The following is a 26,567-nucleotide window of genomic DNA, read 5'->3' as shown; positions in this document are numbered from 1 at the left end:
GGTCTGATGAGACAAAAATTGAGCTTTTTGGTCTAAACTCTACTCGCCGTGTTTGGAGGAAGAAGAAGGATGAGTACAACCCCAAGAACACCATCCCAACCGTGAAGCATGGAGGTGGAAACATCATTCTTTGGGGATGCTTTTCTGCAAAGGGGACAGGACGACTACACCGTATTGAGGGGAGGATGGATGGGGCCATGTATCGCGAGATCTTGGCCAACAACCTCCTTCCCTTAGTAAGAGCATTGAAGATGGGTCGTGGCTGGGTCTTCCAAGCATGACAACGACCTGAAACACACAGCCAGGGCAACTAAGGAGTGGCTCCGTAAGAAGCATCTCAAGGTCCTGGAGTGGCCTAGCCAGTCTCCAGACCTGAACCCAATAGAAAATCTTTCGAGGGAGCTGAAAGTCCGTATTGCCCAGCGACAGCCCCGAAACCTGAAGGATCTGGAGAAGGTCTGTATGGAGGAGTGGGCCAAAATCCCTGCTGCAGTGTGTGCAAACCTGGTCAAGACCTACAGGAAACGTATGATCTCTGTAATTGCAAACAAAGGTTTCTGTACCAAATATTAAGTTCTGCTTTTCTGATGTATCAAATACTTATGTCATGCAATAAAATGCAAATTAATTACTTAAAAATCATACAATGTGATTTTCTAGATTTTTGTTTTAGATTCCATCTCTCACAGTTGAAGTGTACCTATGATAAAAATTACAGACCTCTACATGCTTTGTAAGTAGGAAAACCTGCAAAATCGGCAGTGTATCAAATACTTGTTCTCCCCACTGTGTGTGTGTGTATATATATATATATATATATATATATAACCAAAAATAAACATTTAATAATAAAGGAAAAAATGTGTTTAAACAAAAATAGTTTATTACTTCCAAAAGTGAGGGGGGAGGTGGGTTCAAAAATAAATAAGGGCCACTGAGTTCACCCCATTTCAGATTGCCTTCAGTAGCTGATGAGGCGATAATAAATATTTTTTAAAAATTGAAAGTCCATGCAGGTTGTGCAATAATAAAATCTGTGCACTAAATTGATCTAAACTACATTCAAATTCAACAACAACAAAGTGTTCTTATGTTAAAATACGTTTCACTAACAACCAGACTCTGCTACTGGAAAAAGTAATCAAACTTCACCAACTCAGTTTGCCAGTGTATGGATGTATGCAATGTATTCCACCCTGAATTTCCTTACCATTGATGGCCACTAATGATGGCTGTTTCTGCTGCCCTGAGTTCCCAGAGGATTCCCCAGCCTCTTCCAGTCTTTCAGTGCCCTCATCACTTTCCTCATTGGCATCTTCGTCCTCCCCACTGACTTCTTGCTGTCTCTCCTCGCCACTCTCCTGTTCTTTCAGCCCTTTAGGCTTTTCCTTCTCTCTGTTTCTCCTCACATCGCTCTCGTTCTTCACCATGCCTTTTTCTCTGCCTCTTTTGGTCTGTTCAGACTTCAGTGAGGGAGCGAGGAGGGACAACGTGGACAGGATGGTATCAGAGTCATAGAAGAAAAGATCTTGAAAAGAGAGAGAATCCAAATAACTCCAAATTCTCTTTCAGGAGAATCCCCCACAAGCATTGACCCCAGAGGTTAACACAAGTTCAAATAGATCACCTGAGGGATCCTAACCTTTTTTTAGGTGCCCCAGATTTCTATGATGCTGCAGCAGTGTCTTCAGATGCTCAGGGTCAGAGACAGAATGCTGACACTCCTCCAGGTCAGCAGGGGTCAGTTTGAGAATGGATGCTGTCTGAGGGAGAGAATAAGCAGAACAGAGAAAAGCACAGTCCAATCCCACATGACCCCTAGACCCTACCCCATTGACACGTATTGATGTTTATTCATTCATGGCAGGAGGTCATTTAAACATTTTTAAAAATCCTACATTTCAAGCAAGTCTTACAAATGAATGTCAACATTAGATGATCTAATAGGATGGAGATGGTACCTGTGTAAAGCTGGGCACTGGCAGCATCTCCTCCAGTCTGTTGAAGAACTGCCACACCAGTATCTGCAGTGCTGTGTCCTACCTAGTGCTGTACTGCACAGGGAACACCTCCTTCAACACAGAGAAGGAAAGGGAGAGTCATGTGGTTTTAGCCAAGGCATATGTAGTAATTTAATCATGTTCAATATTCACCTTGAGGTCATTATAGTCTAGGGATGGGCAACTTTAATGGGGGTGGGGGCCACAAAAAATCTGAACTCATCAGGGGCCGCAGTTGCTCGCGAGTCTGCGTCCCCATATGTGCATACCTCCCCACCACCACATTTTAGCAGCCCCCCTCTTGACAGAAGGGAGAAACATTTTGTTTTAGATGAAATTTTGTGCAATTCTACACATTTTGCCATGGAGCATTAAGAAAATGTTGCAGTTTTAAAGCAAGTTTGCTGCAATTCTACACATTTTGTCATAGGGTGGAGAGAAATGTTTGCAGTTTTTAATATGATATCTGAGTGAGACTGACTAACACAATCAATGGGGGCCCCCCAGCTGGTAATTCAACCATTATTACCAAGTTTAGATAGCTGGCCGCTAGACTCATTTATCAATCTAAAAATTTTAACTGAAATGGGCAAATTGTTATTATTATATTTTTTAGTTTTACCCCTTTTTCATGATATCCAATTGGTAGTTACAGTCTTGTCCCATCGCTGCAACTCCCGTATGGACTCGGGAGAGGCGAAGGTCGAGAGCCATGCGTCCACCGCAACACGACCCTGCCAAGCCGCACTGCTTCTTGACACACTGCTCGCTTAACCCGGAAGCCAGCCGCACCAATGTGTGCGGAGGAAACACAGTACAACTGGCGACTGTCAGCATGCATGCGCACAGCCCACCACAGGAGTCGCTAGAGCGCGATAGGACAAGGACATCCCGGCCGACCAAACTCTACCCTAATCCGGACGACGCTGTGCGTCGCCTCATGGGTCTCCCAGTCGCGGCCGGCTGCGACACAGCCAGGGATTGAATCCGGATCTGTAGTGATGCCTCAAGCACTGCAGTGCCTTAAACCACTGCGCCACTCGGGGGCCGACATGGGCTAATTGAGTGACTATCAGTGACTGACGTAAGACAAAAACTGTTATTGAACAAACCAATTTCGAAATTGCACCTCGTGTATTCTACTATTCTAACTCGCAACAGTAAGTTGAAACCCCGACTGAGTTGACAAAAAATTATAATTGAGTTGGCCATCCCTGTTCTAGTCCTTTGAAGGTGGGATTCATAGCATCTAGATGTTAGATATTATCTCACCTGAAAAAAGTGTTCCCTCTTCGTTGCGTCGTCTAGCAGAGTTTGGACCAGCTCCACAAAGTTATCCTTTGAGGCCTCCACTTCTTTGTCTTTGCTCTGAATATGTAAATCACACACACAAAACAACTGTAAACAACTACAATGAGAACTAGGTAAAGCAGACTTGCCATTAACAGACTGATGTGTGTTACACATACAGGTTACTTACCCCTTTACGTGTTGTGCATGAATGGATTCTGTCCAGGTGGGGCTGGGTTGTTTTGTAGCCAGCTGGGTTAGACTCCACACCACGACACAATTCAAGAACCAGCTGAAACAGGAGGCGTATACTGTTGTAGCTATGAACAAATTATTACTGAACAAAAATAAACGCAACATGTAAAGTGTTGGTCCCATGTTTCATGAGCAGAAATAAAAGATCCCACAAATTTTCCAAACGCACAAAAAGCTTATTTTTCTCAAATGTGTTTATATCCTGTTAGTGAGCATTTCTCCTTTGCCATGATAATCCATCCACCTGACAGGTGTGCATATCAAGAAGCTGATTAAACAGCATGATCATTACAAAAGGTGCACCTTGTGCTGGGAAAATAAAAGGCCACCAAAATGTGCTGTTTTGTCACACAACACAATGCCACAGATGTCTCAAGTTGAGGGAGCGTGCAATTGGCATGCTGATTGCAGAAATGTCCACCAGAGCTGTTGCCAGAAAATGGAATGTTCATCTCTCTACCATAAGCCGCCTCTGAAGTCATTTTAGAGAGTTTTGCAGTACGTACAACCGGTCTCATAACCGCAGACCACGTATAACCACGCCAGCCCAGGACCTCCATATCTGGCTTCTTCACCCGCGGGATCGTCTGAGCCCAGTCACCCGGACAGCTGATGAAACTGTGGGTTTGCACAACCAAAGCATTTCTGCACTAACTGTCAGAAAGAGTCTTAGGGAAGCTCATATGTGTGCTCTGCATCCTCACCAGGGTCTTGACCTGACTGCAGTTCGGCATCATACCCGACTTCAGTGTGCAAACACTCACCTTCGATGGCCACTGGCACGCTGGAGAATTGTGCTCTTCACGGATTAATCCCAGTTTCAACTGTACCGGGCAGATGGCAGACAGCGGGAATGGCGTTGTGTGGGAGAGCGTTTTGCTGATGTCAATGTTGTGAACAGAGTGCCCCATGGTGGCGGTGGAGATATGGTATGAGCAGGCATAAGCTATGGACAAAGAACACAATTGCATTTTATCGATGGCAATTTGAATGCACAGAGATACCATGACGAGATCCTGAGGCCCATTGTTGTGTCATTCATCCACCGCCATCACCCTCATGTTTCAGCATGATAATGCACGGCCACATGTCGTAAGGATCAGTACACAATTCCTGGAAGCTGAAAATGTCCCAGTTCTTCCATGGTCTGCATACTCACCAGACATGTCACCTATTGAGCCTGTTTGGGATGCTCTAGATCGACGTGTACGACAGCGTGTTCCAGTTCCCGACAATATCCAGCAACTTCGTACAGCCATTGAAGAGGAGCGGGACAACATTCCACAACAGTCAACAGCCTGATCAACTCTATGCGAAGGAGATGTGGCGCTGCATGAGGCAAATCGTAGTCACACCAGATACTGAGTCAAATATGTAACTGATAATGAGTGTAAATGATAACTGTGACATCCAGGGGCTTGGGGTGAACAAAGGTCTGAATCTCACCAAATGGCCCACATTATACTTTAGTGGTAGACATTTCTCAAATTATTTCCCCAACCCTACACCATTCCCAACCCTCAACACTTCCACCTGTCTCACCCTCACTCTCAGTCCCAGGATGAGTTGGACCCTTTGCCTGAACGTCAGGAGCTCCGGAACCATCTCTGTCACCAGAGTCACAAACTCCTCCAGCTTCCCATACTGCATCACGTTACGCTGCTAAGCCACTTGCCACATGGATGCAGACATCAGACGTAGTGGTGGCACCAGGAGACGTAGGGAGGATAGAGGGAGATGGGGACCTGTCACCAGAGGAGGAAGTTAGACAGTTCATGTCAGTACACTCCACTGTTTTTGTGTGGCATTTGAGTCTTTGTAAACAATTATTCTATATGTTTGAAATGTCAGTCTCATGAGCAGCATTTAGAGACAGGTAGCCCAATTCTGGTCTTTTGACCAATCACATCAGATCTTTTTCAGAGCTGATATGACTGGTCAAAACACCAATTAGTGAAAAAAGATCAGAATTGGGCTGCCTGTCTAAACGCAGCCATGGACTGCCAGTCCTTGCACCCATTAGCTCTTTAGCTAGCTATTTGTATTTCCCCAGCCCTTAGCTTACCAAAGTAGCAGTGTCAGGCTTGTTAACATTACAATGAAAATCATTAACACAATTCAACAAACCTGAAAATGTTGATGTAGGGTCCATTTCCCCACTCACTTGGGGAAACTATTTTCTCATTCTATAAGGTTGAGGAGTGCCCAGAGTGTTAACTCTACGATAACAAGAAAATGCTGGCCCCTGTGATGCATCTTATCGAAGTTAGACAGGCATGGTCCGTCATGGGCATCGATCTCATAGGTCCTTTTGAGGAGAAAACCGCAGCTGGTAACCGGTATGCCCTTACCATGACTGACCTCTTCCGCAAATGGGTGATTGCTGAACCCTTGGAAGGCAAATCGGGACCAGAGATCGCTTCGATAGTCACCAACAAACTTCTTGATTTTGGACTTGTTGACAAAATCATCACTGACCGGGGAGGGGAGTTTGCAAACGATGTACGTAGTGTTACTGTCACTGTCAAACATTGGTCATGAAAAGTCTAACACTTTCGAATCACAACTATGCAAGTGCTATGTTTGTCACTTTTTGTTTTTCAGCTCAACAGAACCATCTTTGAGAAGTTTGGAATCGAACACTGTGTCTCGTCTGCCTACTATCCTCAGACAAATGGACAAGACGAGAGGACGAACCAAACCGTCAAAAGGACTCTGGCGAAATACTGTGAAGACCATCCGGAAGAATGGGATCTCCATTTGAAGGGTGTTGCTTACGCCATCAACACTTCATCACAGGCATCCACAAAGCACTCTCCGTACTTTGTGCTTTTTCACTGGCACCCAAATATGCCAGAGGCACTGAATGCATGTCCCATGGGCGATGACATTGTCATCGGAGATCCAGCTAAGGACATGGAAGAGAAGATTGAGACGGTTACAGCCCTACATGCAGAGGTTTTGGCAAACATTCAGAAGGCCCTGGCAAAGCAGAAGATCCAATACGAGTCAAAAAATAGGAAACGTGGGAGGTCCTTTGTGATAAAGGATAGAGACGAAATCCTGAAGCGTGTCACAATGCAAGATGCCAAGAGAGGGGCCATTTCATTATAAAAGAGGTCTCTGAAAAAGGTGTTGCTACTCTGGAAAATGAGCGGGGCATTCAGAAGACAAATGTTGGTGACCTGAAGCCATACAGTCGAAGAGTCCCTGCTTTCCCGAAAGTGTCTGCCCACTTTAAGTAGATATAAAAGTTGTTATTCATATGTTTTCTTTAGTTATTTTTTAAGCATTAGGGACAGTTTAGGGTTGATCCTTTACAGTACAAAAGGTAGAATACAGTGCATTCGTAAAGTATTCAGACCCCTTCACCTTTTCCACATTTTGTTACGGTACAGCCTCAAATTCATTAAATCGTTTTTTTTCTCTCATCAATCTACACAAAAAATGGAAATATTACATTTACATAAGTATTCAGACCCTTTACTCAGTACTTTGTTGAAGCACCTTGGCAGCGATTACAGCTTCAAGTCTTCTTGGGTATGACACTACAAGCTTGGCACACCTGTATTTGGGGAGTTTCTCCCATTCTTCTCTGCAGATCCTCTCAAGCTCTGTCAGGTTGGATGGGGAGCGTCGCTGCACAGCTATTTTCAGAGATGTTCGATCGGGTTCAAGTCCGGGCTCTGGCTGGGTCACTCAAGCACATTCAGAGACTTGTCCCAAAGCCACTCCTGCGTTGTCTTGGCTGTGTGCTTAGGGTCGTTGTCCTGTTGGAAGGTGAACCATCACCCCAGTCTGAGGTCCTGAGTGCTCTGGAGCATGTTTTCATCAAGGATCGCTCTGTACTTTGCTCCGTTCATCTTTCCCGACTAGTCTCCCAGTCCTTGCCGCTGAAAAACATCCCCACAGCATGATGCTGCCACCACCATGCTTCACTGTAGGGATGGTATTGGCCAGGTGATGAGCGGTGCCTGGTTTCCTCCAGATTTGACGCTTGGCACTCAGGCCAAAGTGTTCAATCTTGGTGTAGCCAGGTGGTAAAAGCGCATAGATGGCACTGTCCCTTTAAGAGATCCATAAATGAGGTGTGCAAGTGGTTATGGGATGGTGCATGCGCAGTGTGTAATAGTGAGTGCAAGCAATTACACTGGAGAGCTGTTGAAATCCATTGTGGGTCCAACATTACTTTAGATTGACATGAGGATGTTAGCTTCTTGCTAGCTGAATACCAGTGCTCTCAGAACCACGTTGTGGAGTTGATGATAACATTATTTGAAGCTGCTGTTTGGGTGAGATGAGGATCTACTGTTCCATGTGGGGTTAGGGTATCACGTGGACAGCGTGTTTAACGCAGAGCCACTACCGGTTATGCATTTCACTTCGTACTCGGATTGTTTTATGCACTTTAATAACGGATTTATTTCACTTGTTTGTGATTTAGACTGAACTTTACTTTATGGTGACTTCATCTTGTGGTGATTTCCCTTCTACATGATCCTATTTTAAATTTAAGCTTCGGCAGAATAAACAACCCCAAATTAGTTCAATCTTGGTTTCATCAGACCAGAGAATCTTGTTCAGGTTCTTGGTCACCTCCCTTACCAAGGCCCTTCTCCCCATGTTGCTCAGTTTGGTCTGGCAGCCAAGCTCTAGGAAGAGTCTTGGTGGTTCCAAACCTCTTCCATTTAAGAATGACGGAGGCCACTGTGTTCTTGGGGACCTTCAATGCTGCAGAAATTTGTTGGTACCCTTCCCCAGATCTGTGCCTCGTCTCGGAGCTCTACCTCGTCTCGGAGCTCTACAGACTATTCCGTCGACCTCATGGCTTGGTTTTTGCTCTGACTTACACTGTCAACTGTGGGACCTTATATAGACAGGTGTGTGTGAGCCATCCCAAATCATGTCCAATCAATTGAATTTACCACAGGTGGACTCCAATCAAGTTGTAGAAACATCAAGGATGATCAATGGAAACAGGATGCACCTGAGCTCAAGTTTCATAGCAAAGGAGTTTCATAGCAAAGGGTCTGAATACTTATGTACATTAGGTATTTCTGTTTTTTTATTTTCAATACATTTGCAAACATTTCTAAAAACCTGTTTTCACTTTGTCATTATGGGGTATTGTGTATATTGATGAGGGGGATTTAAAAAAAATCAATTTTAGAATAAGGCTGTAACATAACAAAATGTGTTAAGAGTGAAGTTATCTGAATACTTTCCGAATGCACTGTATATGTTCTAATATGGTTGACAGATTTCAGACAACCCTGGCTACAGTGCTAACAGTCAGAGTGAGGCAGAGACAGATCAGACTGCAGATCAGGTTGTAGTTGAGGGAAGTGGCACAACTGACAACGGTATGATATGCCTTATATCACTTATTTTTATTCAAGCGATACTAGCAAGAGCTGTGTGGGTTTCTTTATTTTGAAGTTATCACATTGTTCCCATGCACCTGCAACAAGTTCTCGTGTTTTTGTTTTTGAAATGATGTATTCAATAGAGAAATTATTTAAAGTTGCTAGAACTCTAATCAACTTTGAAATAATAACAACAGGACTGACCAGATTCTCGACGGAGGAGTTTCAGATTCTGATTTCAGATATCGGCAAGGTAAAGAAGTAAAATAGTTTAAGTTTAAATCATGTGAACCCTTTCCTGGGATAATATTTTATAATTTTGCTGTTTGGTTTTTATCTCCAGCGCGCCCTTTCCAGGATCTATAGAGGCAGGATCTATAAAGAGGAAACCAATGAGCAGAGTATAATCCTCAGAATCGGAAATGCACTTACCACTCTGGAGGACTTCAAGAGACTCTGGCCGACAAAGAGGAGTTTCCCTTGGGTGTCTGAGGGTGTGAGTACAATTGTAATACGTGATATCTTGCTCAACATGTAGCAGTTTTACAGTAACACTAGTATCACTGTCTTGGTTTCACATTTTGATGCTCACTGTCTTCTAATTATCTACAGTCTATAGACACAAGGTTATCCCAGCTAGTAGCAGAAGCGGAGCAAGTAGCAGAAACGGAGACGAAGTATGTGAGTATACAAATGTATTAGAAGTGTAGTAATTAATGTAATGTCTAACGCAAACATCTCCCCTCATACAGTGTAACGATTTCTTTCAATAGGTGAAAGCACTTCCCCTATGTGTATTCATATCCTGGTTGCGCAGATGGACTAACAGCAGACATATCCATGAACGTGTCCTTTCTTGTTACCTGAAGGTATGAAATGCAGACTGACTTAACTGAATTACTTTACCACCTTTTGAAATGACTGCACTCTCCTGATTCATATTTAGTAATTTATTTGTGAAGGTATTTAAATTCTTAAACTCTAAACCCAAACAGGATGTTCAGACAAACAGCAAGGTCCTTCTTCCTCTGTGTGTGGGAGCTGATCCTGAGAAAGGGGACCATTACATCCTTTGGTGCGTGTCCACTTAATGATATACAGTACCAGTCAAAAGTTTGGACACACCTACTCATTTAAGGGTTTTTATTTTTTACAACTATTTTCTACATTGTAGAATAATAGTGAAGACCTCAAAACTATGAAATAACACATATGGAATCATGTAGTAACAAAAAAAAAAAGTGTTAAACAAATCAAAATATATATTTTATGAGATTCTTCAAATAGCCCCCCTTTGCCTTGATGACCGCTTTGCACAAGCTTAGCATTCTCTCAACCAGCTTCATGAGGTAGTCACCTGGAATGCAGGTCTCATGAGATATGCATGTATTTAATATATTTGACAGGTCTTTGATGGCGAGGCGAGTCCAAGCAGATCTGAGTGTACGACTCAAAGGGCTCCCGCCAAGGCAATGGATCAGAGGATCTGGAATTGCTGAGGTACCTCTAGAGACAAACTTGTAAGACACTCACAACGCAGTCCAGTCTTCCGTTCCACAGGTAACTCAAGTATTTGGTAGTAGTGTTGACAGTTGATTTGGCTTTACCACTGTTGGTGAAACCATAATTAGGAGAGGAAGTACAAAACCAACGATGCTAGACAGAGAGGAATTTGCTTAAGCAAAAAGGCAGTTTATTAAAACAGAGATAGCTGGTACTGCTCAAGCTACATGCATGGACCCAACCAATTGCCTCTTAAGGAGACAGTTGAGAAAGGATGGATAAACAGAGTTACAGCATTATTTTATACAATGTAACAATAAGGAAGGGGTCCTTCTTCTAGTCCCTTGATTGGTTCCCGAGGCGTAGGAGGCGGGTCTGCTCTGTCCAGAGTAGAAGCCCCATTGGTGCACGGCAGAGTCCTCTGCCCTTGGCACCCGACCAGTAGAAGGAAGTGGAGTTTGTGTGTGCGTCCACAGAGAAATGTCTGTGTGTGTCAAAGAACTCGTGAGGCATGAGAATGAGTGTGCGTCCACAGTGAGATGTGTGTGTGTGTGTGTGTGTGTGTGTGTCTCAAGGGAAACTCGTGGGGAGCAGCAAGTGATTGTGGCCTGTGGCGTGGGTGTTGTCCTTGGCCACCTGGTGACAAGATATGGTCCTCTGTCCATTGTTCTTGCATAGGAACAGCATTTATTGAAAACAAGCTCCAAATGGGTCTTTGCACAACATTTTAGTCAGACCAATCTATAACCAATTATATTTACTACGACAAATCCCCCTCTTCACGTCTCCCAGACGTGATCCATTAATTATGGTGGCATGAAGCATAGTTGAATCAGTCTTAAAAGAAAAACAATAATGCAGAAAAGAAAACAAAACATGATAACGCATAATGCAATGGTAAAAAAAAAAAAAAAAAACATTCAACCATCCCCCTCTAGCATACTAATTATATGGCCATTTAATTAAACAATGTTAGTCCCCCTCTAGTGAGTGACTACAACAATCAGAGTTAATCTTCGAAATCGCTAACCTCCAATTGTCGCTGTTCAGGTTTGTAATAATGACAGGCCCATCCACCCCCAGGGACAACACCATACAGACATTCAGGATTCCCAAAAGGACAATCAAGAGGTCCACCTTTAACATTACATAAGGGAGGATAGTCACTTTCAAAATCGGCCAGTTCCAAATCATTAGTTCCCAAAAGCGGATACATCTGGGCTTGGTCATTGTGAATTGGTGCAATAGCAGTGGTTATTATACGGTTAATCAAAGTGCGGGCACAGGGAATACAACAACATCCACACAATGTAAGAATTGATACAAAAACAGCAATAGAAATCAATACAGATGAAATAAGGGTTTTATATTTACCAAAAACATCCATCCAGGAATCCCACATAGAGGTATCAACCCCAGAATGATCTTTCATTTTACCATTAAGAGTCCTCAAACCTTCTAGAGCAATTGTCAAACTTCCATCTGCAGCAGTATTATTAGGAATAAAAGTACAACACTGTTCCCCGAACATGGCTAATTAGCATTATATTTATTTGCAGTGCTGCCATTTATTTTCGACACAAGGATTGCTCCAGCAGAGGCTACCACGTTCCTGTTGGTTTTGGGTAACGTGAGAGACGGTGAGTAAAGTTAAATTAGCTAGTTGTGCTAGCTAGTGTATTACGGAATGGCAGATATCTAGCTCAATACATTTGGTTATCAAAATAACATATTTGAACATTGTCAGGGTAACTAGTGGAGATGTGAAACAGTTGTCTATACTTTGGCTAAAACCTAGGTTTTATATTAGTTTATTTGGCAAACTTGGTGAGAAAAACATCCGCAATATGACGTCACAATAATCAGAACGATTGGGAACTATTTCATGCTGGGAAGATTTTTACATGATCCCGCCCAATTCTGATATTTTTTCAACTAATTGACAAATTTAATCAGATCTTTTCACCTCAGAACTTTTTTTTTAGAGCTGAACTGATTGGTCAAAAGACCAATTAGTTAAATATCAGAATTGGGCTGCCTATCTAAACGCAGCCATGGACTGGTTGTCCTTACCAAAGAAGTGGCAGTGTCATGCTTGTACGACGTTAAACAACAAAAAGCATGAACATAACAATTCAACAAACCTGAAAATGTTAACGTAGGGTCCATTTCCCCACTCACTTCGGGCAACTTTCCAATTTGTTAGCAGGTGTTGCACCGCGGCAAAAAGTGGTTTTAAATGTTAGCTAGCTAGCGATGCATTGCCAACAAAACATAATGTAAAGCTTGCCTCACTAGTAAACAATATTTCGCCCTAAGATAGGTTTTTACTATTTTCTGAACTACTAAACTTAACTTGTCACAACCATTTAACTAGCTAAGTACTTTTTTGTCTGCTACCAGAAATGTTTTGAAACGAGTCTGCGGTTTTTCTTCACCACGCCAGAGGACCTCTGTAGCTCAGCTGGTAGAGCACGGCGCTTGTAACGCCAAGGTAGTGGGTTCGATCCCCGGGACCACCCATACACAAAAATGTATGCACTCACGACTGTAAGTCGCTTTGGATAAAAGCGTCTGCTAAATGGCTTATTATTATTATTATTATTAGGACCGGTCAACTACAGAGGCCCAACTCGGCAGAAAATATGTCTCCCTCCAGCAGCAGGCGGCGTTGTTTCGCCCACCAGGCAAGGAGTTTTTGTATTGAGGTCAATAAGTGTCGAATTTGGTAAACAACAAAATGTATGGTTTATTTTCTACGTGAGGTTTATTGATCAAATATATGTTTCGTAATGCGTAAGTTATGAGTGTACTGATATAAGTAGGACACGTGACATTCAGAAAAAACACTATCGGAGTTCATATGGTATGAGGCTAGTAGCATAGCAGCTCTCTCCATTGAATACAGGCGGTAGACGTCAACAACCCTCATCAAATATTCAAAAAAGGATTACAAGAATGAGATGTATCCACCAATCCAAAGAAAGGATAGGCGGGAGCTAGACAGCCCGCCATGCCACTTTGTGGACAATAGCTGTGTTCGAATACCCATACTGTATGTACTATAAGTTCATTTTAGTATACTGTAAACGAACGGTATCCTTTCAGTTGAGCGTCCTAGCGATTCACCTGTCTACCGGAAGTTGATGCTGTTGCTATGCAACCTCTTGCTAGCGTAACAAATTACTAGCTAGACATTTTACGATTTAGGGTGAGTTCGTAAATTCAATCTGGAGTGCCAGAGTGCGCTCTTAAATTCAGAGCGTTGTCAGATTGTCTGTTTGTAAATTCAGAGCTCTAGGAGCGTTCCGAGGAGTGTAGGGCTGATCAGAACGTTCTGACCTCACAACGGCAGTCAAGCACCCAAGCTAACTACATTTACGTCATTTAGCAGACGCTCTTATCCAGAGCGACTTACAAATTGGTGCATTCACCCTATAGCCAGTGGGATAACCACTTTACAATATGTATTTTTTTTGTGGGGGGGGGGCTGGGGCTGGGGCTGGGGGGGTAGAAGGATTACTTTATCCTATCCCAGGTATTCCTTAAAGAGATGGGGTTTCAAATGTCTCCGGAAGGTGGTGAGTGACTCCGCTGTCCTGGCGTCGTGAGGGAGCTTGTTCCACCATTGGGGTGCCAGAGCAGCGAACAGTTTTGACTGGGCTAGCTTAACTAGCTAGCTACTTCCAGACACAAATGAGAGAACGCCTCACTCTAACCATTTTACTCGCCCTAGCAGAGCTGATCAGGCTGTTTTCATGTTATCCATTGCGTTGGTGACTAACTGTGCTGCTGGCAACAATGTAATTGTGCTTTTTTGCCGACGTTTACTGACACCGGCCATATTCAACGGGTGTTGAGCGTTCGTAAATCCATCAGGTATTCTGCGCTCTGGCACACTCAGACGAGAGTGTTCTGAAATCGGAGTAGACAGAATTAACAATGTCCATTGAGAACGCACAACGACTATACCACTTACCTAAGCGAAGAATGACGTGAATAAGCAAGTCAATAAACGTTGGGTAGTTAGTTAGCATATAGTTAATATACTGGCAAGCTAGCTAACATACTGCTGTAATGATATGCTATGCGGTTCGTAAGGATAGCGTAGCTGAGAAATTGTCAGTTAACGTGTTGAAAAGTCATGACTTTATTACATTGCTTAACATTTGTCATTAGTTAAAGCAATACATTTGTATCCGCTCAATTCGGCTACATATTTTACGCCATTTTCTTCAAATCTGAAAACGTTATGAAGCCACGCCAATTTTCTGAAGAATTGCATTATGGGCCCTAAACGAACGGAAATAGTGTCCACTGCTTGTATACTTCGTATTTGGGCTAATTTAGTACGACATCCGGGAACTTTTGGCATTCTAACTTTATCCATACTATGACCAATAAGCATACTACATACTCAATTTACGTCTCAATAGTACGGTTAGTATGAGTATAAAAACACAGCTAATGACTCCCATTGGTAAGGCTGAGAGGCATGTATCTCATCAGTATAGCTATCCATAATCTTTGACCACGCTCAATTTCTTGCGCGGTATGTGAGTCACGTGGTATGCAGCAGAGCCTCCCATTGGCCTTTTGCTCAATGAATTGATGTGACCCCCAACAAGGTGTATCATGTAAAGTAAACCACTGGAGGGAGGCAGACACCTATTGGAAAAACGGGGGTAAATCTCAATAGTTTATCATGACTTCCTCTCTTTAGCTTCTTGCCTTGATTTTATCGTGTGAAGTTAGGTCATGTGGATATTTGTTTTTCATTTGTTTGTTTTTTAACACCAGCAAACCATTCCTGTAGATGCTTAGGGCAAAAACTTTCCCATACAAAAAAAGATTGCAGTTTTGAAACTGCAGTAAAAGTGCAGTAAATGCAGTTGACTGGTATTTTGGAAGCAGTAATTGCAGAATAGTGTACTGAAATTGAACTGCAGTTATACTGCACTGTAACTGCAGTTACACTGCAAAATTACTGCAGTGAAAAACACTTATTTGATGCAGTATTTTCAGCATACTGCAGTTATACTGCACTCTGACTGCAATCTTTTTTCGTAAGGGTTATTATAGAATAGGTAGCATTTTTTGAACATCATCAAAATATTGAATAATAATAAGGGATAATCAACAAGGGGCTATGCGCTCTCTGGAAAATAATGAACAACGTGGAAGGTGTGTCTCAGGACGAACTAGCCTCCTTCCACGGAGTTGTATTATTTTCCAGAGAAAGCATAGAGCCCCAAGGTGATTATTCCTTTTATACCATGGCTATAATTTAACACATTTGCTGGTAGAAATGTGTTCAACATCCACTGAAGTAGCTATCAAGTTGACTAGATAGCAACAATAGTTGCCTTGGTAAGCAAACAGACTTGCTAGTTTAGCTAACCAAAGCATCAGTCCTAGCTTGCTAATATAAAAATCGAATTCAACAATGCTAATGTTTTCAATTAGAATTTTGTTTTCAAAAGCAGCTCAAACATAGAACATGTAAGAATGAACTATAGCCCTTGAATTCTACCGTGGATATATACTGTGCATTATAGGGAAATAATGCACGCTCTAGAATGCCCTTCAAGCAGTGGTGTAAAGTACTTAAGTAAAAATAATTTAAAGTACTACTTATGTAGTTTTTTGGGGTATCTGTACTTTACAATATATATTTTTGCCAACTTTTACTTTACTAAATTTCTAAAGAAAATAATGTACTTTTTACACCATACATTTTCCCTGACACTCAAAAGTACTCGTTACATTTTGACAGGAAAATGGTCCAATTCACACACTTATCAAGAGAACATCCCTGGTCATCCCTACTGCCTCTGATCTGGCGGACTCACTAAACACAAATGCTTTGTTTGTAAATTATGTCTGAGTGTTGGAGTGTGCCCCTGGTATCGTCAATAAAAAATTAAAAACTAGAAAATTGTGCTGGCTGGTTTTCTTAATATAAGGAATTTGAAATGATTTATACTTTTACTTTTGATACTTAAGTATATTTAAAACCAAATACTTTTAGACTTTTACTCAAGTAGTATTTTACTGGGTGACTTTCCCTCAAGTCATTTTCTATTAAGGTATCTTTACTTTTACTCAAGTATGACAATTGAGTACTTTTTCCACCACTGCCTTCAAGCCAATCAGAAATGAGTATTCAACAAGCCCACGATATAATGCCAGAGAAGCCGGTGTTTGGAGCATATATAGGCACAGAATTTATTCATACCGTTTTCATCCTTTCACGAGATGTAGTCCTGACACAAATGTAGGGTTGCTACCCAAGCCGGCTGGTCGTTCATTCTATCGGTTCGGTTGCCAGAGACGTGACCCAGTCATTTAAGTATTTTTGTTCTGTATCTATGGACACGACCCAGTCGTTCGTTCTAAATGTTCTATTGCCATACTAGCTGGCAAAGTTCTCATCCCTTGCTTGCTAGCTAGCCAACTACGGCTAACTTAGTCACGTCAAACAGTGCAGCCTGACTAACAGCAAAGTAGCTGCATTTGCATTTGTTTAAGCGGTTTTCTAGTGACATTTATTTATTAAGAATGAGCTAATGATGCGTGATTTAACCTGGCATAGAAAATGTGCTCTCTTGTCAAGACACTGTTGTTCAGAGGAGCTAGCCAACAACACAGCTAACACAATCACTTCAAACTGAAGCTGGAAAGACTGTATATCGTTTTACCTGTTTTCTATTGACATATCCATACAAATTATGCGGATTCATGATTGACTGGCTGAGAAAAGCTGCCTGCCTGTCTCATCCTGACTCCCACACATGCCAAACCTGTTATCATTTAACAAGTTTCGTATCAATTTGAGGTTTGTCAAAGTCAGTAAGGAAAAGATGAGTCTGTTCTACTCATGATATACAGTGCATTCGGAAAGTATTCAGACCCCTTAACTTTTTCCACATTTTGTTATGTTACAGCCTTATTCTAAAATGGATTCAATAAAAAGAAAATCCTCAATCTACACACAATAGCCCATAATGACAAAGCGAAAACAGGTTTATACATTTTTGCAAATGTATATAGAAATACAATTTAAAAAGTACCTTATTTACATAAGTATTCAGACCCTTTGCTATGAGACTCGAAATTGAGCTCAGGTGCATCCTGTTCCCGTTGATCATCCTTGAGATGTTTCTACAACTTGATTGGAGTCCACCTGTGGTAAATTCAATTGATTGGACATGATTTGGAAAGGCACACACCTGTCTATATAAGGTCCCACAGTTGACAGTGCATGTCAGAGCAAAAACCAAGCCATGAGGTCGAAGGAATTGTCCGTAGAGCTCCGAGACAGGATTGTGTCGAGGCACAGATCTGGGGAAGGTTATCAAAACATTTCTGCAGCATTGAAGGTCCTCAAGAACACAGTGGCCTCCATCATTCTTAAATGGAAGAAGTTTGGAACCACCAAGACTCTTCCTAGAGCTGGCCGCCCGGCCAAGCTGAGCAATCGGTGGAGAAGGGCCTTGGTCAGGGAGGTGACCAAGAACCCGATGGTCACTCTGACAGAGCTCCAGAGTTCCTCTGTGGAGATGGGAGAACCTTCCAGAAGGACAACCATCTCTGCAGCACTCCACCAATCAGGCCTTTATGGTAGAGTGGCCAGACGGAAGCCACTCCTCAGTAAAAGGCACATGACAGTCCGCTTGGAGTTTGCCAAAAGGCACCTAAAGGACTCTGACCATGAGAAACAAGAATCTCTGGTCTGATGAAACCAAGATTGAACTCCTTGGCCTGAATACCAAGCGTCACGTCTGGAGGAAACCTGGCACCATCCCTATGGTGAAGCATGGTGGTGGCAGCATCATGCTGTGGGGATGTTTTTCAACGGCAGGGACTGGGAGACAAGTCAGGTTTGAGGGAAAGATGAACGGCGCAACGTAGAGAGAGATCCTTGATGAAAACCTGCACCAGAGCGCTCAGGACCTAAGACTGCCCTTAAATGCATTCGCAAAAATTTCTCAAAACCTGTTTTCGCTTTGTCATTATGGGGTATTTTGTGTAGATTGGGAAACATTTGATTTGATCAATTTTAGAATAAGGCTGTAAAGTAACACAATGTGGAGAAAGTGAAGGGGTCTGAATACTTTCCGAATGCACTGTACATACTATACCACTCAGTGGTTTTGAATTCAACACTAATTCTTTCCAAATTCCATCTGCTTATTGCTCTGCTTGTATGGTTTCGGATTGTATGTTTTCCTCGTATATTGTAGGCAAACTTTTGAAGGGATCTGAACAGTGTGTTTTCATAGACTTGTCTGAGGATTAAAGGTCAGGTGAGCATTGGTGTCATTTAGAATTAACCATGGATAGGTTTTGCAGCACCAATTAAGAAACATATAACAGGAACAGATTTATATATATTCTTTATTTATTTTAAATAAATCAAATGTATATATATATTTATTTTATTTGATCATGCTGTTTAATATGCCCAAATTCTTTTAGGGAAATTTCCCCTTACATAATGTTGGCTCAGTCTTTCCAAATGTGTGGGTGCATAAAAAAAAATTAAGGGACATTTGAAAACCAATCTGAACAATAAATGGACCCAAACCTCTATAAATGTGTAGTTCATTCAAAATACATTTGAGGGTGCATGCCCCACAGCTCATATAGGCTGTGATCACAGAATGTTTCATACTCCGCAGATACTGTGACATTCTGTGGGTCTAATCGAGACCAATATGTAATGTAATGAAATCACATTGCTGTGACGTGTTGTGGAGGTAGGAAGATGACCAATTGCGGTGGTAATGTTATTACTTTAAGATTACGTAGCCACAATGTTGTGAGAAGGTAATGTCATGACATTACCAATCCATTATGTCAGGGTTGGTCGTGGTTACGTAACGTGTTTGCTGGTTCATTACTATGGGACAGCTGCAGATCGAATTTCAATATTGAAACAATGTTGCAAATGTCAGACAGACAGCACGGTTTATACAAATCTCCGCTATTGAAAACCACTTGCTAGCTTAACAGAAATGGGAGATAATGTCTAGATGCCTTTTACAGTGCAGATCAAGTTTAGAAATTGTCTGGCTGGGCTGATGAGACTGTGGATTGCGCAGTGAGATGGAACAGAGTAAATAGGCATTTCAACGTCATAGCTTTAGACAGTGGTAACTTGTGGAATAGAGACAGGCTGGAATGCGGTTTTAAACAATCAGTGTCCAGGACAAGCAGCGTTCCAAGCCGTGTTGTATTGGCTTTCACATACACACCTCTATGCCTGCTAACAATTCCATCTGAAAATTATCACTGTGCCTCCATAAGAATATAATGTTCATGTTGCTGTCCGAATCAGCTCTTGTATTTATCTCAACTCGCACATTATTTCCCCTTGCTTCCAGCCTAGCATTTAGTTTGGTACAGCGGGGGTTAATTAAGCAATAAGGCCCGAGGGGGTGTGGTATATGGCCAATATACCATGGCTAAGGGCTGTTCTTATGTATGACGCAACGCAGAGTGCCTGGATACGGCCCTTAGCCGTGGTATATTGGCCATATACCACAAACCCCAGAGGTGCCTTATTGCTATTATAAACTTGTTACCAACGTAATTAGAGCAGTAAAAATAAATGTTTTGTCATACACGTGGTATACTTAAGCAATAACGCCCAAGGGGGTGTGGTACAGGGAGGGGAAAAAAGTATTTGATCCCCTGCTGATTTTGTACATTTGCCCACTGACAAAGACATGATCAGTCTATAATTTTAATGGTAGGTTTATTTGAACAGTGAGAGACAGAATAACAACAACAAAATCCAGAAAAACGCATGTCAAAAATGTTATCAATTGATTTGCATTTTAATGAGGGAAATAGGTATTTGACCCCTCTACAAAACATGACTTAGTACTTGGTGGCAAAACCCTTGTTGGCAATCACAGAGGTCAGACGTTTCTTGTAGTTGGCCACCAGGTTTGCACACATCTCAGGAGGGATTTTGTCCCACTCCTCTTTGCAGATATTCTCCAAGTCATTAAGGTTTCGAGGCTGACGTTTGGCAACTCAAACCTTTAGATCCTTCCACAGATTTTCTATGGGATTAAGGTCTGGAGACTGGCTAGGCCACTCCAGGACCTTAATGTGCTTCTTCTTGAGCCACTCCTTTGTTGCCTTGGCCGTGTGTTTTGGGTCATTGTCATGCTGGAATACCCATTTTCAATGCCCTGGCTGAGGGAAGGAGGTTCTCACCCAAGATTTGACGGTACATGGCCCCGTCCATCGTCCCTTTGATGCGGTGAAGTTGTCCTGTCCCCTTAGCAGAAAAACACCCACAAAGCATAATGTTTCCACCTCCATGTTTGACGGTGGGGATGGTGTTCTTGGGGTCATAGGCAACATTCCTCCTCCTCCAAACACGGCGAGTTGAGTTGATGCCAAAGAGCTCGATTTTGGTCTCATCTGACCACAACATTTTCACCCAGTTCTCCTCTGAATCATTCAGATGTTAATTGGCAAACTTCAGACGGGCCTGTATACGTGCTTTCTTGAGCAGGGGGACCTTGCGGGCGCTGCAGGATGTCAGTCCTTCACGGCGTAGTGTGTTACCAATTGTTTTCTTGGTGACTATGGTCCCAGCTGCCTTGAGATCATTGACAAGATCCTCCTGTGTAGTTCTGGGCTGATTCCTCTCCGTTCTCATGATCATTGCAACTCCACGAGGTGAGATCTTGCATGGAGCCCCATGCTGAGGGAGATTGACAGTTCTTTTGTGTTTCTTCCATTTGCCAATAATAGCACCAACTGTTGTCACCTTCTCACCAAGCTGCTTGGCGACGGTCTTGTAGCCCATTCCAGCCTTGTGTAGGTCTACAATCTTGTCCCTGACATCCTTGGAGAGCTCTTTGGTCTTGGCCATGGTGGAGAGTTTGGAATCTGATTGATTGATTGCTTCTGTGGACAGGTGTCTTTTATACAGGTAACAAGCTGAGATTAGGAGCACTCCCTTTAAGAGTGTGCTCCTAATCTCAGCTCGTTACCTGTATAAAAGACACCTGGAAGCCAGAAACTTTCTGATTGAGAGGGGGTCATATACTTATTTCCCTCATTAAAATGCAAATTTATTTATAACATTTATGACATGCGTTTTTCTGGTTTGCTTTGTTATTCTGTCTCTCACTGTTCAAATAAACCTAACATTAAAATTATAGACTGATCATTTCTTTGTCAGTGGGCAAATGTACAAAATCAGCAGGGGATCAAATACTTTTTTCCCCTCACTGTATATGGCCAATATATTCCCTGGCTAAGGACTGTTCTTATGTATGACGCAATGCGGAGTGCCTGGACACAGCCCTTAGCTGTGGTATATTGGCCAATGATCACAAACCCCCGAGGTGCCTTGTTGCTATCATTACTGCTCTAATAACATTGGTTACCAGTTTATAATAGTAATAAGGCACCTCGGGGGTTTGTGGTATATGGCCAATATACCAGCCTGCATAGAAACCATTTTGTTTAGAACTGATAAACAGTCCTTTTGCATAGCAACTATGCAAAAATAATTAATGACTGGTGTCCGTCTGTAGCAACATGACCAAAAGAACTAACAACCAGATTTTTCCGGACTATATCTTCTGGTGAAAGAATGAAATTGTATGAATTGACTTATCAAATAACAATGAAAATATTGTATGTAATTCATTGTTAAGTTTTCTAAAAGCAATAAGGCACACAAGCCAATGCTGTATCACGAATACAGTCACCAGGTAAATAACGTAATTGTACACGAGGGCGTGCAAAACAACTTTTTTGGCAATACTTTTTTAGCACGGCTGTTCTGCGGTCATAGGTAGGAGGTGGAGCCGAGTACCGTAGATCAGCACAGCCGTACTAAAAATAAGTTGTGTTGCACAACCGAGTGTACAATTCCTTTTCTACAACGGGTTACCGCTTAAATAAAACGTTATTTTAATAAATGTATTCATAGGCTACCATTTCATCCCTCAGCAAAAATATAGGCCTAGTCCCGACACATCTATGGTTGCTAGCCAAGCCGAGTGCCCGTTCATTCTATCGGTTACCAGAGCCGCTACCCAGTCGTGAAGTCTTTTTGTTCTATATCTATGGACACGACCCAGTCGTTCGTTATAAATGTCCCGCTGGCTGGCAACGCTCATTCCTTGCTTGCTAGCTAGGCAACAACGGCTAACACAATCACGTCAAACCGTGCAGCTAGAATAACAGTGTAGTGTCTGAACAATTTATGACTTTGCTGACATCTGCAAATGGTGTTAGAGGATGTTGACTCAGCTTGAGGAAGCATCTGGGGAGCATTTCTATAGGGGCACCCTAAAACAGAGGAAGTCTGTTAGGTGGAGTCCTGGGATTGGTCTGTAGGGGAAAACACCCATATCAGGTTACATAGGATATATATACTATGGTTTGGGACAAAGGAGGGGAGAATAACATATTAGAGATTGGGGCCGGTTATTCTCCAGATGTCTGCAGAAGTCTGTAAATTGGCGCTGAGATCTTCAAATGTAATATATAATTATAATCGAGGACAGTGTCAGCGGATTTCTTGTTCTCACAGCATCTCAGCATCGTTTTCTCGACACTACAACAGCAAAGTAGCTGCATTTCATTTTGTTTGACCTGTTTATCGATTGACATTTCTTTCTATATATCGATAAAAATGATACTAATTCATGATTTTGACTGGATGAGAAAGATGTCCGTCTCATCCTGACACGATAATTCTCAATAGGACAGTGGAGATCGATTTTCAATATTGAAACAATGTTGCCCTTATGAAAAAATATTGCAGTTAAAGTGCAGTCTAACTGCGGTATTCTGCGTCCAAAATAACTTTTCTTTCTTACTACAGTCGACTGCAGTTACAAAACTGCAATCTTTTTTTGTAAGGGTGCAAATCGTCAAGAGACAGATAGCAACATTTGTACAAACCTACGTTGTTGCAAACCAAATGTTAGGCTAGAATCAAGGGGAAATAATGTCTAGATGCTATTTACAGTGGCGATCAAGCTAATGAATTGGCTGGCTGGGCTGATGGATTAGTGGATGCACAGGGATTTCTCAGATGGAACAGAAAACAAGATGCCCATTTTTTTTGCATCATAGGCCATGCAAAACTTTTTTTTTTGTATGGTTTAGAACACATCTCAACCAATTACAATTCTTGTTTTGACCAACCTGTTGTAGAATGGGTTGACTGGCACTCCACTATCGAACAATGTCATTTACCGGTGACTGTATTCATGATACAGCACTGCCTATTGTGCCTTATTGCTTAATGATCAAACCCCACATTATCATTTATTGTAGATTCATAAAAAGATAGCCCAAGTATAAAAATGTACAGATTTAGAGCTATATACCTTAGCGTTCATATATATATACCTTAGCGTTCATATACAGTGGGGAGAAAAAGTATTTGATACACTGCCGATTTTGCAAGTTTTCCTACTTACAAAGCATGTAGAGGTCTGTAATTTTTATCATAGGTACACTTCAACTGTGAGAGACGGAATCTAAAACAAAAATCCAGAAAATCACATTGTATGATTTTAAAGTAATTAATTTGCATTTTATTGCATGACATAAGTATTTGATACATCAGAAAAGCAGAACTTAATATTTGGTACAGAAACATTTGTTTGCAATTACAGAGATCATACGTTTCCTGTAGGTCTTGACCAGGTTTGCACACACTGCAGCAGGGATTTTGGCCCACTCCTCCATACAGACCTTCTCCAGATCCTTCAGGTTTCGGGGCGGTCGTTGGGCAATACGGACTTTCAGCTCCCTCCAAAGATTTTCTATTGGGTTTAGGTCTGGAGACTGGCTAGGCCATTCCAGGACCTTGAGATGCTTCTTACGGAGCCACTCCTTAGTTGCCCTGGCTGTGTGTTTTGGGTCGTTGTCATGCTGGAAGACCCAGCCACGACCCATCTTCAATGCTCTTACTGAGGGAAGGAGGTTGTTGGCCAAGATCTCGCGATACATAGCCCCATCCATCCTCCCCTCAATACGGTGCAGTCGTCCTGTCCCCTTTGCAGAAAAGCATCTCCAAAGAATGATATTTCCACCTCCATGCTTCACGGTTGGGATGGTGTTCTTTGGGTTGTACTCATCCTTCTTCTTCCTCCAAACACGGCGAGTGGAGTTTAGACCAAAAAGCTCTATTTTTGTCTCATCAGACCACATGACCTTCTCCCATTCCTCCTCTGGATCATCCAGATGGTCATTGGCAAACTTCAGACGGGCCTGGACATGCGCTGGCTTGAGCAGGGGGACCTTGCGTGCGCTGCAGGATTTTAATCCATGATGGCGTAGTGTGTTACTAATGGTTTTCTTTGAGACTGTGGTCCCAGCTCTCTTCAGGTCATTGACCAGGTCCTGCCGTGTAGTTCTGGGCTGATCCCTCACCTTCCTCATGATCATTGATGCCCCACGAGGTGAGATCTTGCATGGAGCCCCAGACCGAGGGTGATTGACCGTCATCTTGAACTTCTTCCATTTTCTAATAATTGTGCCAACAGTTGTTGCCTTCTCACCAAGCTGCTTGCCTATTGTCCTGTAGCCCATCCCAGCCTTGTGCAGGTCTACCATTTTATCCCTGATGTCCTTACACAGCTCTCTGGTCTTGGCCATTGTGGAGAGGTTGGAGTCTGTTTGATTGAGTGTGTGGACAGGTGTCTTTTATACAGGTAACGAGTTCAAACAGGTGCAGTTAATACAGGTAATGAGTGGAGAACAGGAGGGCTTCTTAAAGAAAAAACGAACAGGTCTGTGAGAGACGGAATTCTTACTGGTTGGTAGGTGATCAAATACTTATGTCATGCAATAAAATGCAAATTAATTACTTAAAAATCATACAATGTGATTTTCTGGATTTTTGTTTTAGATTCCGTCTCTCACAGTTGAAGTGTAAAAATTACAGACCTCTACATGTTTTGTAAGTAGGAAAAATGCAAAATCGGCAGTGTATCAAATACTTGTTCTCCCCACTGTGTATATATATATATATATATATATATATATATATATATATATACACACATACACACACACACACAGTTGAAGTCGGAAGTTAACATACACTTAAGCCAAATACATTTAAACTCCGTTTTTCACAATTCCTGACATTTAATCCTAGTACAAATTCCCTGTCAGATCAGTTAGGATTACCACTTTATTTTAAGAATGTGAAATGTCAGAATAATAATGCTTCACAGAGTTCAAGTCACAGACACATCTCAACATCAACTGTTCAGAGGGGGCTGTGTGAATCAGGCCTTCATGGTCAAATTGCTGCAAAAAAAAAAAAAAAACTACTAAAGGACACCAATAAGAAGAGTCATTATGGCCAAACAGTTATATTTTTGTTTCATCAGACCAGAGGACATTTCTCCAAAAAGTACGACCTTTGTCCCCATGTGCAGTTACAAACCGTAGTGGCGGTTTTGGAGCAGTGGCTTCTTCCTTGCTGAGTGGTCTTTCAGGTTATGTCGATATAGGACTTGTTTTACTGTGGATATAGATACTTTTGTACCGGTTTCCTCCAGCATCTTCACAAGGTCCTTTGCTGTTGTTCTGGGATTTATTTGCACTTTTCGCACCAAAGTACGTTCATCTCTAGGAGACAGAACGCGTCTCCTTCCTGAGCGGTATGACGGCTGCGTGGTCCCATGGTGTTTATACTTGCGTACTATTGTTTGTACAGATGAACGTGGTACCTTCAGGCGTTTGGAAATTGCTCCCAAGGATGAACCAGACTTGTGGAGGTCTACCATTTTTTTTCTGAGGTCTTGGCTGATTTTCATTTTCCCATGATGTCAAGCAAAGAGGCACTGAGTTTGAAGGGAGGCCTTGAAATACATCCACAGGTACACCTCCAATTGTCTCAAATGATGTCAATTGGCTTCAGAAGCTTCTGATAGGCTATGACATCATTTTCTGGAATTTTCCAAGCTGTTTAAAGGCACAGTCAACTTAGTGTATGTAAACTTCTGACCCACTGGAATAGTGATACAGTGAATTATAAGTGAAATAATCTGTCTGTAAACAATTGTTGGAAAAATGACTTGTGCCATGCACAAAGTAGATGTCCTAACCGACTTGCCAAAACTATAGTTTGTTAACAAGA

General features: G+C 42.1%; 1 protein-coding gene and 1 long non-coding RNA gene across 3 annotated transcripts; one reads left to right on the top strand and one right to left on the bottom strand.

Annotated features, from left to right (window-relative positions):
* Window positions 1-1,052: 1,052 nt before the first annotated feature.
* Window positions 1,053-6,454, bottom strand: LOC311112873 (uncharacterized protein). 2 transcript variants are annotated; one of them, XM_084156010.1, is made up of 7 exons: window positions 5,673-6,454; window positions 5,088-5,290; window positions 3,481-3,582; window positions 3,273-3,368; window positions 1,962-2,072; window positions 1,643-1,763; window positions 1,053-1,528 (listed from the first exon to the last, which is right to left on the bottom strand). In XM_084156010.1, exons 5-7 carry the CDS (start codon window positions 1,986-1,988, stop codon window positions 1,149-1,151), a joined length of 528 nt encoding a protein of 175 aa, XP_084012136.1. In that variant the 5' UTR covers window positions 1,989-2,072; window positions 3,273-3,368; window positions 3,481-3,582; window positions 5,088-5,290; window positions 5,673-6,454; the 3' UTR covers window positions 1,053-1,148. The 2 variants fall into 2 exon arrangements, with proteins under 2 accessions (XP_084012136.1, XP_084012137.1); XM_084156011.1 differs by having other exon boundaries at window positions 1,402-1,528.
* A 2,225-nt stretch (window positions 6,455-8,679) lies between these two features.
* Window positions 8,680-16,296, top strand: LOC311112872. The gene is made up of 8 exons (XR_014610926.1): window positions 8,680-9,164; window positions 9,255-9,407; window positions 9,524-9,592; window positions 9,685-9,780; window positions 9,907-9,986; window positions 10,318-10,471; window positions 11,974-12,054; window positions 16,191-16,296. It is a non-coding gene; the product is annotated as an uncharacterized lncRNA (long non-coding RNA).
* Window positions 16,297-26,567: the final 10,271 nt, after the last annotated feature.

This window comes from Coregonus lavaretus (assembly GCF_964263955.1).
Source record: "Coregonus lavaretus genome assembly, chromosome: 39".
Classification (NCBI taxonomy): Eukaryota; Metazoa; Chordata; class Actinopteri; order Salmoniformes; family Salmonidae; genus Coregonus; species Coregonus lavaretus.
The sequence above is the reverse complement of the archived record's forward strand: the minus strand, read 5'-3'. Positions and strand labels throughout refer to the sequence as shown.